The 16815-nt window shown below is 45.3% G+C and overlaps 1 protein-coding gene across 1 annotated transcript; it reads right to left on the minus strand.

Moving 5' to 3' along the window:
• Positions 1 to 1081: 1081 nt before the first annotated feature.
• Positions 1082 to 3755, minus strand: Rhox9 (reproductive homeobox 9). Its single transcript, NM_023894.1, has 4 exons — positions 3583 to 3755; positions 2937 to 3396; positions 2265 to 2310; positions 1082 to 1284 (listed from the first exon to the last, which is right to left on the minus strand). The coding sequence occupies exons 1-4, from the start codon at positions 3662 to 3664 to the stop codon at positions 1189 to 1191; spliced, it is 684 nt and encodes a 227-aa protein (NP_076383.1). The 5' UTR covers positions 3665 to 3755; the 3' UTR covers positions 1082 to 1188.
• Positions 3756 to 16815: the final 13060 nt, after the last annotated feature.

A 16815-nucleotide genomic window follows, 5' to 3' on the forward strand; every position in this document is an offset into this window, starting at 1 on the left:
TGTCCACGTTGGAATCCGGAACTAGGAGCTTGCTTGGTCCAGTATTTTGCGCGGGCTTTTAGAAGCCTGAATTTGCGCGGGCTTTTTGAAAACCTGGCTTTTGGGCGGGCTTGTGGAAGCCTGGCTATTGCAAAGGCGGGCTTTTGGAAAGTCTAGGCTTTTGAAAGGGCGGGCTTTTGCAAGCACAGGTTTCTGATAAGGAGAGGAGGGCGGGGACCCGTTGATCGAGGCCATTTGCCTTTGTCCCTAAACCTCCTGCCTAATACTCAGGTCTAAATGGGGAATCTCTATTGTACCCCTTGATCATAAGACATGGGTAGGGACCATTGAGGAAGATCCTTCACATATGACAGGAGTGTGTGCTGTAAGTTCTCTTCATTGACTGCTCAGGTACACTGGTAGGGGCTCATCCTTTCTTATACACCTAGAGCTGCTGAGGAGGACCCCCCAACCCCCGTCCCCGCCAAGGACCCAATCTCCCATACAGAGAGTTCTACAAGGCCAGTGACAAAATACAGACAGAAGACCTATCCGTCCTCCTCTCTGCAGAACAGGCAAGGGTGGGACCATATGCTCCCCGATACCTAATGGAAGGAGACAGAAACCTCCCTCTGGCCTGGATGGACAGATTCTCCAAGCCCTTTGATGCAGCAGGACCTCTGGCCCTAATGGTCCCCCTAGTGCCCTGAATTTCCAGAGAGAGAGAGAGAGAGAGAGAGAGAGAGAGAGAGAGAGGGCAGTACACATAATGTTGCCATCCCTCCTGCCCATCAAACCAGGGAGTAGATTCTGGGATATTTCCAACATCATCTAGGGGTACCGGGTCAGGGAGGGCTTATTGGAGTGTGGGTGGGAACAGCCATGTCTAGAAACAGACTGTCCTCTCATAGGGGCTTTTCCCTCTCTGTCCTTATAATGGCTTGTGTCCACAATGGCAGTGATTGCAGCTTGTCAGTGCCCTTTATAGACGAAGGGCTGCTGGTTATGTGGCCTGCATGTATGTCATGTCTGGAATTGACTGCTATCCTTCTAATATTTATACCCATATTTTAGTAACATCCAAGATAATGGAGCCAACATATTCAGAATGCTCATCTTTATTGTTGAAATAATTATAGAGAAGTAAAGGTTGTCCTGGCCATCATGGCTCCACGACAGGGGAGGCACTCAAGTGCTGCTCCAAAATCTTCAGGGAGAGTTGTTCTCTGTAATCGGTGGCAGTTCGCAGAACATCATCAGCCTGCTGTGTCTGCGGAAAAGGGCTCTCCTCATCTTAAACCACTCCTATACGCAGGAGACAGAGACACTTTAGTTCATTCAACACTATCATCATAGCGCACACATCCTGGAGTGCTATACCCCCTCTTCATTTTCCTAACAGTTTGGAAGGTATTCAGAACCCATCCCAGGGCCAGGTGTGTGCTAGCCATGTGCTGTAGCACTGAGCCACTCCCCTGGAAGAGTCACTGCATCTTTCAAATACCCAGAAACTATGTGATTATTGCTCTAACCCCAAGAGGGGCTGAAGAGGGTCCTCGGGTGTATTCTGATTATTCAGTATGTTCGAGGCAACAGGGTTCATTGTCTCTGAAATAAAAACAGGTTCCCAAGCCCCTTAGGACATGGGACTCCACACCCAGTCTTTCAACCATGGAACAGACCCAAAACACCGCCTCCTCTCTCCATCCTCGATATTTTTCCTGCATTTCTTCAGGAAAGAATTCACTTGTAGCTCATTGGTGGTTCCTGGGCCTTGCTGTGGGAAAATAGCAAAACCTCTCCAGCCCACGCCCAAGAACAATAGGAAGGTGGGAGGCAGTCTGCCCAGGATCCACTGTGCTAGCCTCTTTTGAGCACCCAGAATGCACAGTGATGAGACCAGGGTACCTCTTCCTGCTTGGTACTTCCTTTCTGGCCTCCCAAATTAGTGACTATAGGCCTTTCCCCTTGTGACTAGGGCTGAGTGTAATTGTGGTCAGAGTACAGAGAGATACACACTCAATAAAACAATGTGCCACAGGCTGTTTCAGGTCCTTGGTCCCAATATTGCTTTTAGAAATATGCTAGGTCTCTTACATTTATAGACCAGACTAAGGCGAATTCTGAGAGAAAATTCTCTGAGTGACAGTGTTAAAAGTGAGTAAGAACATGGTCTCTTCACTCCTGTGAGGCATGTGGGCTGCACAGACTTCTGAAGGCAACATCACCGTGCATGACACCCTTCCAAAAAAATAGGTTTTGTTTTGTTTTTTCAGAACACTTACCTGCACATCAGATTCATCCACACCCATCCATCGTGCAAGATCCCTCCTAAAGAGAAAAAGTTCCAACATTTAGCCTTTCTGGTGGAAATCAATTGTGTAAGGACATGTCCGATTTGGTTTTATATGTTTGGGCCCACACTTGTGTGCTCATACACATTTACTTACAGTCACTATTCTTAACATTTACCTTAAACCTAGCTTTAGCAATGGGTTTCTTCCACAGACCAAATCTAAGGGTGTCCCCCAATACACAGATGTCTCTTTGGTGAACTGACAATGTAAAATCAGTGAAGAGAGCGTCTGGGATGAAAAGCACTAGCAACATTTTAACGCGAGTTGGAATCCCTCCTGCTCTTCCTAGCCACGCCCCAGACTTCTCACCCGTACTTCTGGAAACTCATTTACAACACTAAACATTGTCTAAATTTCCCAGTCTTGAACAGGGCAACAAAACATTTGTTTCCAGTCCGCATAGCTCCCACACCCCTACCCTGGGATCTAGTTGCAGGCTGACAGTTCTAATTGCAGGCGGAAGATCCTAATTGCAGGCGCCAGTCTGGGGCAGGTGCCATTATTTCTGGAGGGAATCAGAGGGCCAGGGAGAGCCAAAGGACACTCTGGACCCGATGCACTACCTATAAATGTGGCGCGAAGCACTGGCCATCTGCTTACCTTACTCGCAAGCTGGGGAAGCGATTCTCTTGGAAAAGGCGCTCCAGATCACGCAGCTGAGAGTGGGTGAACCTGGTGCGGCGGGTCCGCTGGTGAGCCAGATAGTTCCCAGCCTGTGGATTTCTCATGCCCTCAGGAATGGCTGCCTCTTGTTGCGGCGGTTGTTGATCTATGTTTTCGCCGCCTTCTTCCTGGATGTTGTCATCCTCGGGGCCAGAAGCACCATCACCAGCATGTCTTCCTTCCATTTCTCCTTCCTTGTTTTCTCCCTCCTCTTCTCCTCCAGTGGCTTCCTGAGCTGGACTCAATGGAGCAGGCTCTTCTTGAGCCTGCTCACCTCCAGCAACCTCGCCCTGAGCGCCTTCGCCCTGATCAAGCCCACCCTGAGCAAGCCCGCTCATAACAAGCTCTTTCTTGTCTATTCCTTCCTCTCCAGCCCCGGAGACCACTGCATTCCCACCTGAAAGACAGAAGGAAGATATAGAGATAAAGATCTGAGCATCATGGCCCAGGGATGCCTGGAAAGCCCGGAGAGGAAGCACAGGCAGGGGCTCTGTAACCGACCTGAAGTGCCTGTCCACTCTTCTTTCCACCCACCGTTTCTCCCCAAACTTTACCCAAGTCCAGTCAGAACCAGTTTACTCACCATGCTGTTCTTCCTTGTCCTCCTCGGCTCCCGGACTCGGAGGCTTTTGGATGCTTTGGCGGCTGTCTTGAGGAGTCTCCATAGCGAGAATCTCTGGATCCGACGCTGCTCCCGAAGAGGCTTCCAACGCTGTGTCCTCACAGTTCCGGAGCCTGAATATATATCTCTCTGCTCCGATCCTTGACCCGGAAGGGTTTTTCTTCTGGCGCCTCACCCAAATTATGGTCTGTCCGGAGAGGCGGTCTGTCCTGACTTCTCGCACAGTCGCAGTGGCTGTGGGCTTCTTCCCTGAGGCGCACAGGCAGAAGCAGTTCAGAGCTCCAAAGAGCAGAGTCCTTTTCAAAAGGAATGCAGCAACTGGGCGTGTACGGGTGCAGAACTCCTGGCTCTAAGGTGCTGCTTGGGGGACACCTGTATCCCTTGGGGGGCACCGGTATTCCTGAACGGTTCAAATTCCTTCACAAGGAGTAACACAAAGACCTCCTCAAGCTCAGCAGGCCTTTGAGCCCTGCTGAATAATTTTATTAAATTATGCAAATTCCCTTCAAAGCAAATGGCAAAGGCATACCAGTTAATAAAGTGGTACCAATTGAACTCTCTCACGTCTGGTCCACATCATGGTTTGCCCGGATGCACATACTCTTCACTGCCCCTTCTTTGGTTGTGGTGCCCTGAGTAGCCCTGTGTGGTGGCAAATATTCAGGAACTGCCAGGGTGACATCCTCCTGAGAGACTGTATCCCCAACATGGTTCAATCCCACCATCATCCACAAGTTTAATCTCATGGAGTGTTTGTGTGGGAAGAGACCTTTCTGTGCCTAGCTGTATTTGACCCAAGGTCCCGGGGTGTCCCAAGGACATTCGTGGCCTTCCAAGATCCACCTTGGCCACTGGCTCCAAAGCTGTTGTCTCACAGCCGTGAAGGTCAAAGGCATGTGTGTGGGGTAAACAATTCTGGATGCAAGTTTTACCAAGATAGAGATTGAGGAAAAATCAGAGAAGTTCCCCAGAGTTGATGGTGTCCCCCAAATTTAAAAATGTCATTGAGCTCTATCATCTAGTGGGTTTTGTTTGTAGTAGGATCATGGCTGGGCCTGGACAATGGCTGAGGTAATTGTTAGGATATGAGTTAGTTCTCTGAGGTGGCATAGGCTGAGACAGTGGGGAGTCCACGTGATCAGGCCCAGGCAGAAAAATGATCAAGCTCTGTTCTCCTATAGTCTGTGTAGTTAGGGTGGCTGAACCAATCCTCCCAGTCCCTGACCCCCCTCCCTACCTCTTTTTTTGTTTGTTTGTTTGTTCTCATGATACAGGGTTTCTCTGTATAGCCCTGGGCGTCCTGGAACTCACTTTGAAGGCCATGCTGGCCTCAAACTCAGAAATCCACCTGCCTCTGCCTCTCAAGTGCTGAGATTAAAGGCGTGTGCCACCACTGCCCGGCGCCTCCCCGCCTTTGGGTGATCTTATTTGACCCTGACTGTCTGCTCGCGGTTAGTCTCTGGGTGGCATTGCAGTGTCTGAGATGTCAGCTCCCCCGTCTTCTTGTATTACTCCTCTTTCTTCTCACAGCTACCAAGAAGCAGCTGTGATTGTGAATCCTTTTCTCTGTGCCTCCCTGAGGGGCGGTGAGGGTCTTCAGGAAACAGGGAAGGGGGGCTCTCTTAGAACTCTCTTTACTTCCTCTCAGGATTAGCTGCTCTAGAAGCCCGGCTCTATTAGGGAACAAGAGTGCTCTGTGTGCTTTCCTTTAGGACTTGGTGGGCCCGCTGGCCTGCTGACACTAGCTGCAAGCCTGGTCCATCTCCTCCCTTGTTGCTTTGTCTGCCTCATACTGAGCTTGCACAACCCTACTCTGTCTTCCTTAGTGGTTCTGGGTTGGCTGTGTCCACTCCAACCCTCCTTGTAGCCCTAGCACCTCTGCAACATATGTGAGCAACTTGTAAACTTGAACTTACTTGAACTTGGGTGCTTCCTTCTCACCACCACCAGAGGCCTAGCTACTGCATCAGTATCAACCTTGGATTCTGAGATACATTTCCCAAGATGCTGCTCTCAGGGTTTTGGGGAAGCAGGTAAGAGATCATGTGATATTTAGAGTACCCCCAAGTCTGTTCATTGCCATCTCTTTCTCTAGAGGTCACAGCACCCCGGGCTTATTGTTTTATCACTGGCAAATTCCTTCCCGGGCTTGGCACGAGGAGTTATGCTTAGAGGTTTGGTTCTCTGATGGGGGACTCAGCAAGCTCAAAAGTAATTTTTTGCTATGGAACCCTGATGTGCTGCCCAGTTCGATTATCTAATAACACAGCTCCCTCTCCTGGCCACAGAAGAGCAGGCTAAATGCTACTGAAACTGTGAAGTAACCCATGACCCCACAGAGAGGCTGGCCTGAGCAGTGACTGTGAAGGCCACAGGCCAGGACACAAAGCCTGCTTGAGCCAGGTCCTCAAATTCTAGTCTTTATCCTGGGGGGCTTGGCCAAGATTGGTCTCCTTTAAGTGTTTGCAAGAACGATGCCTTCAGGAGATTCAACTGGATCCTGGGGGTCCATAGAAGGCCATGAGGAGACTAAGGTACATAATTCCCAAAGAAGCAGAATCTGTATGCTATCCATGTGTCACAAGAGAGGGCGGGTGGTAAATGATCCGTAGGCCTCATAGCTGCTCTCATGAGCAAGTATGGTCAATTTGAGGGCTCAGAGTTTCACAACTCCATATGTTTGTTTCCCTGTGTATTGTTCAACTCTCAGAGGACCATACTGCCCTGATACTAGCACCAGCCCTGCAGTTAATATTATTCAGTTGATTATGGACCATTACAATCCTTAATGAATGAATATGGCTTTGAAAGAAATGAATGAAACTGTGTATGTGTGTAATGTTAGTACTTTCAGCCAGTTTTTCTCTTGTTCTGGCAACACAGAGCATCATGGTGGAGCAAATTAATCTATCTTTCAGCTCATGATGACCTAACTTGTAGTCCCACTCGCCCATCAGAGTCTCCAGGGTGTGATGGCTAGAAATTCGGGAGCCCGAGGAAAGAGTGATAATGCCTCACAGCATGCTGGCAGATGTCACCGGCCATAGGGTGCGATATTGCTAAGGCCTATGTAGTGGAAGCCAGTGCATGATACCACTCTGGGTTTTTGACATGGGTCAGGGATGGATGTCAGATGAATGGAGTCACAAGGGACAGGGCTGACTCCCACTTGGTCACCTGGTGCAAGATGAAGAGTCGTGTCTTGGCTCATAACAGGCTGGGGAAGGCTCCCACTTCTCTTGCTACTGTGCTGGAATGCAATGGGCACATGTGGCACACCTTTGCTCTCCACCATAATCCATGGGTTGCTGTGCCTCAGGCAGTCTTAGTTTTATTATCAGTCCCACAGCAGGGACTGTAATGATCCATAATCTGAATAATATTAGTTGAATAATATTAGCTGCAGGGTTGGGTACTAGTATCAGGGCAGTATGGTCCTCTGAGCATTGAACAATGCACAGGGAAACATATGGAGTTGTGAAAATCTGAGCCCTCAAATTGACCTGTCCCCCTCCCCAGTGAGTATCTTTTGGGGGGACCCTTGTATGCTTCATCTCTGCTGAAGGCTCTGTTGTGCATATATTTTCATCTACCACCTTACAATGGTTATATATTCTAGAACCCCCTTTATGCTTCTTTTTTAAAAGTTTATCTTTTATTTTTAAAGATTTATTTATTTATTTATTTATTTATTATCTTTTATTTTAAAGCTTTATTTATTTATTTATTTAATGTATATGGGTGCACTATAGCTGTACTAGCAGCTGTATAGCTGATGGTTGCGAGCCTTCATGTGGTTGCTGGGAATGAAGGTTGCTCACTCCAAATGACCCCAATCGATCAGCCCTGCTCCCTCTGGCCTAAAGATTTATTTATTTGTTATACATAAGGACACTGTAGCTGTCTTCAGACACACCAGAAGAGGGCGTCAGATCTCATTATGGATGGTTGTAAGCCACCATGTGGTTGCTGGGATTTGAACTCAGGGCCTTAGGAAGAGCAGTCAGTGCTCTTAAGCACTGAGCCATCTCCACAACCCCCTTATACGCTTCTAATATTTAGCTGTCTCTTCTTGTATTCTCTCCCCCAACCCCTCTTCTCTGCCCCTCCTAACTTGATCTTTCCATTGAAGCCCCTCAACCCATCTACAAATAATTATTCTATTTCATTTTCTTAACAAGCTCTATCTGTTCCCTCTAGCCCCTTATTCTATACCTGCCCTCTTGCCAGAGACAGTGAGGCCTCACTCCTAGACAGCATCATTTGAGACATCTCATCTGTGACTCAGTTCACCTTTTTTGTTAGATTTATCCTGTTGTAAGAAAACTGTGTGGTTTCTGAAGGAAAAAGAATTAGGGACATTTTTGCTAGGCAGCCATCATTTTAAAAGGTGTGCTGCTTACTGGAGCCAGAGACAACAAGCAACGTCCCTTGCATGAGAGGCTGACCCTCTTAGCTCATGTGAGGAATGAAGAACGAAGATGCCAGAAATATCTTAGGTATAAGCAGAAGTATCTGGGAATGACTACAGGCCACGAGAAAGCATGGGTTAATCTCAATACCTGGCAAGCAGTCTTTGAGGAGAACTCTCAGAATGGATCTGAGACACCCTCCAAGCAGAGGGCTGACAGTGAGGAGGTAGTTACTCAACTTCTACTTATGCTGTTGGTTTTAATTACAAGTTGATCTCGGATGTCTGCTGTCATTCTGCCATCCCGCCTCCTAAAAAGGCAGAGTGAATTGGACCCACATAGCCCAGGAGAAAGGATTTTATTCTAGACTCAGTTTGGCTGTGGTTGGAATAGCCCTTAAGTGATGGGGAATCCTGGTCACAGGGCAGCGGGGTTTTTTGTTTGTTTGTTTGCTTGCTTGCTTGCTTGATTTTATTTTGTTTCTTGAGATGTGGTTTTTCCATGTAGCCCTGGCTATCCTGAAACTCACTCTGTACATCAGACTGGCCTTGAACTCTGGGATCCTCCTGCCTCTGCCTCCTAAGTGCTGGGACTAAAGGTGTGTGCTACCACTGCCTGGTACAGGAGAATGAATTGAAAATCCATATGTTCAGCTTTTTAAAAAAAAATTTATTTAAAATCTCTGCTTTGGATTCTGTGCTTCTCACAGGCTATCTGTCTATACTTCCTATCTCCTGTGTAGCCGCTCAGTCCCCAGGGAATCTATTTTCCCTTTACGGGAGACATGCTCCTGACCAGTCACTACGCTGGCCCTGCCTCACTCACAGGAGCGTTCCACTATGGGAGTGAATGAAAGGGACTCTTGACCAGAATTAGTTCATCTCTCACTTTTCTTCTGAGAGCTAAGAGAGCTAACTCAGGCTGTAGGCAGTTAAACTGAGCAAATACCGACTTTTAAACAAATCACTCAGCTCTATGACTTTGCCTGGAAAGATATAGCGTTACTTCTAGGACAGACTTGGACCCCATTTGAAGGACAAAAGGGCGCAGAGGGAACATTTAAGGAGGATATTGGAGGTTTAGACCACAAGGGAGTCAAAATTCCCCATACTCATATTATCATTAAAAACTGGCTGAGTTTTCTTTTATCTGAGTTACTATATTTATTTGAGTTTCAACAGACGAAGGCTTCTGCACAGGCAGGCTAAGGCTAACAAGGTAAAACTTTTGGGGGGGGGGCAGAGTTCACCAAGGTTATTGGGGTACTCATGTCTAGTCACGTCAGTGAGAACAAATGGACTTCTCCTTTAATGGAAGACAAGAGACAGGAGACGTCTGTACCGCCAATAATGAGAGGACTGACTCATCCGACCAGTCTTTCCTTTCCCTGTGGTCACTCAAGATGGGAAGATAAGGAGAAAGCTCTAGAGGCTGAAGGACAAAGACAAGGACGACACAGAAGGCATTCTGATATATGTTCCTTTTGTCTCACAGAGGAACAAGAAGGCCACTCTAGCCTGCATTTCTGTTGCTTAGAAAGAATCTCTCATGTTTTTCTGCACTCAAGCCTGGTCTAAGGTTAAGGCTAAAGGGTTTTTAAATGCTGTTTACTTGGAGATATCTATCAGTGCATTAGACCATCCTAAGTCTTAGTCTTCTTATAAGAGGGAGGGGAATTAAGTTCCAGGTTGTCTGCCTCTACTTACATGCTTGCTTAAGGTTTTCAAACAGTTGGGCACCCCAGATCCAGCAAGGGAAGATCTCAGGTTAGATACTGTTAAAGGCAGATACTTCTGTTGGTTTGATTTTGCTTCATCATGAACACAAACTGCTGTGCACCCACGAGGACTTTAGAAAGTTAGAAAATAGAGGGTGATCCTTCAAAAGCAACTGTTCTGTCTTGGATACCACTCCGAAGAAGAAAATGCTTTCTGTGTCTTGTCAGTTCCCCCATTCCCAACAGATAAGACTCATTTGGACAGGCCTATGCAGGTTATAAGGAAGGACAGATGCCTAGGGTCCAGCCTGCACGCACCCAACTCAACATACAGTCTCTTGTCCAGTGTACAGCCCTTTGTAACTTCTTTCTTCTATGAGCATTCCAAAAAGCAACCATTTTCTATCTTCAGTTTTATAAAGAGGCACATGCTTTTTTGTAAATAGGTTATATCAGTGAATTGCTAAGCACTGTTTGAGCTTGCTGACAGGAGAGCTTTGAAGACAGGATTTGACCATCCCACCTCAGACCCTAGCAGTGGTCTCAAAGTTTCTCCAAAGCCCCTTTCCTGAGTCACATATACTTACTGAGTCTGTGACAGGAAAAGGAAAAACAACCCAACAGCCGAGGAGTCAAAATACTGTGTCCTTTAGAAGAGCTAAATGGTAAATTATTTACAAGAGGCCACTGATATAAGGAGCTTGGAGTGATACAGCTAACCAGTGCTCATCTGCACACATGACACAGAGGCCTTCTCCCTGAGTGAAAGTATCTTAACCAGTAACTCCAGTAAGAACATTTTAACAGGGCTTTCTCAGTTAATTCCTGGCGATGTTATATGCATCAATTTGATGATGCCCCACTATGCACCTGGACTAGATACTTATATCCACACAAACCCAACAGTGTGGCATGGCAGACTGTAAACTACAAAATACAGGGCAAAACCACTCGGGACCGGAGCTGGAGGATCAGACTGCAAAGCACTCCCGAGGCCAGAAGAGGGCACCAGATTGCCTGGAAGTGGAGTTAGGGGTCGCTGTGAGGCCCCACATAGCTACGAATTGAACCTTGGTCCTCTAGAAGAGCAGCCAGTGCTTTTAACCACTGAACCATTTCCCCAGCCACCCTACTTTTGCTTTGAGGGGGAATGAAAACAGTGTAAAAATGATTTTCAGATTAAGCCGCAATAAGATGGCTAGTATTACATGGATGGGAAAACAGGACCGAAAAAAAAACAAACCAAAACCAAAACCAAAAACCCAACAAACAAACAAACAAACAAACAACAACAACAACAACAAAAAGCAAAAAGTAATCCCCCTGCCTTTGATGAGGAGTGGAGGAAGTGAAGGAGCCAAAGGTTCTTTCTATCAGTCTCATGAGGAATATTTGATGTATTTCAGGGTGGGACTGGGGAGAGAGAAAATAAATGTTCTGCTCAACCGCACAGTCCTCGCGCTCAGCCATTACAGGGCTAATGTGCGTTTTGGGTTCTAGATGTGGTCTCTTTTCAGCCCTTTCTTGTTTGTATGGAGTCCTCCCTCACTTCAACGTCATTGTGAGAGTGTGCCAAAAATCTTAGTACGTTTGACCTTTTTCTAACACTTGGGTTCTGTGAGAAAATATGCACACCCAGGCGCGCATGCGCAGAAGGATAGGGTTTCGCTATGCAGGTGAAGATGATTGGGTATTTTTCCAAAATGAAAACAAAACAAAAAACAAATAAACAAATAAACAAAAGCAAAACCCTAAAACTATAAAATACCTGAGTAAGTTATAAATGATAAGACTTAAAGGTTGGAATATACATTAACAACATTTCCAAATAAAAGTTCAATATATTGCTATCAAATCTCTACTTAAGTCAATGGAATTCTCTTAAGACTTTACATTTGGCAAAAGTTTTAAGTTAATGCATTTGGTTAAAAAGTATTGGCTTTAAAAACAAAGATCTGAATCTTGGTCCGGGACCCGCCGAACTTAGGAAATTAGTCTGAACAGGTGAGAGGGTGCGCCAGAGAACCTGACAGCCTCTGGAACAGGCAGAAGCACAGAGGGGCTGAGGCAGCACCCTGTGTGGGCCGGGGACAGCCGGCCACCTTCCGGACCGGAGGACAGGTGCCCACCCAGCTGGGGAGGCGGCCTAAGCCACAGCAGCAGCGGTCGCCATCTTGGTCCGGGACCCGCCGAACTTAGGAAATTAGTCTGAACAGGTGAGAGGGTGCGCCAGAGAACCTGACAGCTTCTGGAACAGGCGGAAGCACAGAGGCGCTGAGGCAGCACCCTTTGTGGGCCGGGGACAGCCAGCCACCGTCCGGACCGGAGGACAGGTGCCCGCCCGGCTGGGGAGGCGGCCTAAGCCACAGCAGCAGCGGTCGCCATCTTGGTCCGAGACCCGCCGAACTTAGGAAATTAGTCTGAACAGGTGAGAGGGTGCGCCAGAGAACCTGACAGCTTCTGGAACAGGCAGAAGCACAGAGGCGCTGAGGCAGCACCCTGTGTGGGCCGGGGACAGCCGGCCACCTTCCGGACCGGAGGACAGGTGCCCACCCGGCTGGGGAGGCGGCCTAAGCCACAGCAGCAGCGGTCGCCATCTTGGTCCCGGGACTCCAAGGAACTTAGGAATTTAGTCTGCTTAGGTGAGAGTCTGTACCACCTGGGAACTGCCAAAGCAACACAGTGTCTGAGAAAGGTCCTGTTTTGGGCCTTCTTCTTCGGCCAGGAGGAGGTCCAAATACAAGATATCTGCGCACCTTCCCTGTAAGAGAGCTTGCCAGCAGAGAGTGCTCTGAGCACTGAAACTCAGAGGAGAGAATCTGTCTCCCAGGTCTGCTGATAGACGGTAACAGAATCACCAGAAGAACAATCTCTAAACAGAGTCAACTATAACTACTAACTCCAGAGATTACCAGATGGCGAAAGGTAAACGGAGGAATCTTACTAACAGGAACCAAGACCACTCACCATCACCAGAACCCAGCACACCCACTTCGCCCAGTCCAGGGAACCCCAACACACCTGAGAACCTAGACCTAGATTTAAAAGCATATCTCATGATGATGGTAGAGGACATCAAGAAGGACTTTAATAAATCACTTAAAGAAATACAGGAGAACACTGCTAAAGAGTTACAAGTCCTTAAAGAAAAACAGGAAAACACAATCAAACAGGTAGAAGTCCTTACAGAAAAAGAGGAAAAAACATACAAACAGGTGATGGAAATGAACAAAACCATACTAGACCTAAAAAGGGAAGTAGACACAATAAAGAAAACTCAAAGCGAGGCAACACTAGAGATAGAAACCCTAGGAAAGAAATCTGGAACCATAGATTTGAGCATCAGCAACAGAATACAAGAGATGGAAGAGAGAATCTCAGGTGCAGAAGATTCCATAGAGAACATCGGCACAACAATCAAAGAAAATGGAAAATGCAAAAAGATCCTAACTCAAAATATCCAGGAAATCCAGGACACAATAAGAAGACCAAACGTACGGATAATAGGAGTGGATGAGAATGAAGATTTTCAACTCAAAGGTCCAGCAAACATCTTCAACAAAATTATTGAAGAAAACTTCCCAAATCTAAAGAATGAGATGCATATGAACATACAAGAAGCCTACAGAACTCCAAATAGACTGGACCAGAAAAGAAATTCCTCCCGACACATAATAATCAGAACATCAAATGCACTAAATAAAGATAGAATACTAAAAGCAGTAAGGGAAAAAGGTCAAGTAACATATAAAGGCAAGCCTATCAGAATTACACCAGATTTTTCACCAGAGACTATGAAAGCCAGAAGAGCCTGGACAGATGTTATACAGACACTAAGAGAACACAAACTGCAGCCCAGGCTACTATATCCAGCCAAACTCTCAATTATCATAGAGGGAGAAACCAAAGTATTCCACGACAAAACCAAATTCACGCATTATCTCTCCACGAATCCAGCCCTTCAAAGGATAATAACAGAAAAAAACCAATACAAGAACGGGAACAACGCCCTAGAAAAAACAAGAAGGTAATCCCTCAACAAACCTAAAAGAAGACAGCCACAAGAACAGAATGCCACCTTTAACAACTAAAATAACAGGAAGCAACAATTACTTTTCCTTAATATCTCTTAACATCAATGGTCTCAACTCGCCAATAAAAAGACATAGACTAACAAACTGGCTACACAAACAAGACCCAACATTTTGCTGCTTACAGGAAACTCATCTCAGAGAAAAAGATAGACACTACCTCAGAATGAAAGGCTGGAAAACAATTTTCCAAGCAAATGGTATGAAGAAACAAGCAGGAGTAGCCATCCTAATATCTGATAAGATTGACTTCCAACCCAAAGTCATCAAAAAAGACAAGGAGGGACACTTCATTCTCATCAAAGGTAAAATCCTCCAAGAGGAACTCTCAATTCTGAATATCTATGCTCCAAATACAAGAGCAGCCACATTCACTAAAGAAACTTTAGTAAAGCTCAAAGCACACATTGCGCCTCACACAATAATAGTGGGAGACTTCAACACACCACTTTCACCAATGGACAGATCATGGAAACAGAAACTAAACAGGGACACACTGAAACTAACAGAAGTGATGAAACAAATGGATCTGACAGATATCTACAGAACATTTTATCCTAAAACAAAAGGATATACCTTCTTCTCAGCACCTCATGGTACCTTCTCCAAAATTGACCACATAATAGGTCACAAATCAGGCCTCAACAGATTCAAAAATATTGAAATTGTCCCATGTATCCTATCAGATCACCATGCACTAAGGCTGATCTTCAATAACAAAATAAATAACAGAAAGCCAACATTCACATGGAAACTGAACAACACTCTTCTCAATGATACCTTGGTCAAGGAAGGAATAAAGAAAGAAATTAAAGACTTTTTAGAGTTTAATGAAAATGAAGCCACAACGTACCCAAACCTTTGGGACACAATGAAAGCATTTCTAAGAGGGAAACTCATAGCTATGAGTGCCTTCAAGAAAAAACGGGAGAGAGCACATACTAGCAGCTTGACAACACATCTAAAAGCTCTAGAAAAAAAGGAAGCAAATTCACCCAAGAGGAGTAGACGGCAGGAAATAATCAAACTCAGGGGTGAAATCAACCAAGTGGAAACAAGAAGAACTATTCAAAGAATTAACCAAACGAGGAGTTGGTTCTTTGAGAAAATCAACAAGATAGATAAACCCTTAGCTAGACTCACTAAAGGGCACAGGGACAAAATCCTAATTAACAAAATCAGAAATGAAAAGGGAGACATAACAACAGATCCTGAAGAAATCCAAAACACCATCAGATCCTTCTACAAAAGGCTATACTCAACAAAACTGGAAAACCTGGACGAAATGGACAAATTTCTGGACAGATACCAGGTACCAAAGTTGAATCAGGATCAAGCTGACCTTCTAAACAGTCCCATATCCCCTAAAGAAATAGAAGCAGTTATTAATAGTCTCCCAGCCAAAAAAAGCCCAGGACCAGACGGGTTTAGTGCAGAGTTCTATCAGACCTTCAAAGAAGATCTAACTCCAGTTCTGCACAAACTTTTTCACAAGATAGAAGTAGAAGGTATTCTACCCAACTCATTTTATGAAGCCACTATTACTCTGATACCTAAACCACAGAAAGATCCAACAAAGATAGAGAACTTCAGACCAATTTCTCTTATGAACATCGATGCAAAAATTCTTAATAAAATTCTCGCTAACCGAATCCAAGAACACATTAAAGCAATCATCCATCCTGACCAAGTAGGTTTTATTCCAGGGATGCAGGGATGGTTTAATATACGAAAATCCATCAATGTAATCCATTATATAAACAAACTCAAAGACAAAAACCACATGATCATCTCGTTAGATGCAGAAAAAGCATTTGACAAGATCCAACACCCATTCATGATAAAAGTTCTGGAAAGATCAGGAATTCAAGGCCAATACCTAAACATGATAAAAGCAATCTACAGCAAACCAGTAGCCAACATCAAAGTAAATGGAGAGAAGCTGGAAGCAATCCCACTAAAATCAGGGACTAGACAAGGCTGCCCACTTTCTCCCTACCTTTTCAACATAGTACTTGAAGTATTAGCCAGAGCAATTCGACAACAAAAGGAGATCAAGGGGATACAAATTGGAAAAGAGGAAGTCAAAATATCACTTTTTGCAGATGATATGATAGTATATATAAGTGACCCTAAAAATTCCAACAGAGAACTCCTAAACCTGATAAACAGCTTCGGTGAAGTAGCTGGATATAAAATTAACTCAAACAAGTCAATGGCCTTTCTCTACACAAAGAATAAACAGGCTGAGAAAGAAATTAGGGAAACAACACCCTTCTCAATAGCCACAAATAATATAAAATATCTCGGCGTGACTCTAACGAAGGAAGTGAAAGATCTGTATGATAAAAACTTCAAGTCCCTGAAGAAAGAAATTAAAGAAGATCTCAGAAGATGGAAAGATCTCCCATGCTCATGGATTGGCAGGACCAACATTGTAAAAATGGCTATCTTGCCAAAAGCAATCTACAGATTCAATGCAATCCCCATTAAAATTCCAACTCAATTCTTCAACGAATTAGAAGGAGCAATTTGCAAATTCATCTGGAATAACAAAAAACCGAGGATAGCAAAAACTCTTCTCAAGGATAAAAGAACCTCTGGTGGAATCACCATGCCTGACCTAAAGCTTTACTACAGAGCAATTGTGATAAAAACTGCATGGTACTGGTATAGAGACAGACAAGTGGACCAATGGAATAGAATTGAAGACCCAGAAATGAACCCACACACCTATGGTCACTTGATCTTCGACAAGGGAGCCAAAACCATCCAGTGGAAGAAAGACAGCATTTTCAACAATTGGTGCTGGCACAACTGGTTGTTATCATGTAGAAGAATGCGAATCGATCCATACTTATCTCCTTGTACTAAGGTCAAATCTAAGTGGATCAAGGAACTTCACATAAAACCAGAGACACTGAAACTTATAGAGGAGAAAGTGGGGAAAAGCCTTGAAGATATGGGCACAGGG

Source organism: Mus musculus, chromosome X, assembly GCF_000001635.26.
Source record: "Mus musculus strain C57BL/6J chromosome X, GRCm38.p6 C57BL/6J".
NCBI lineage: Eukaryota > Metazoa > Chordata > Mammalia > Rodentia > Muridae > Mus > Mus musculus.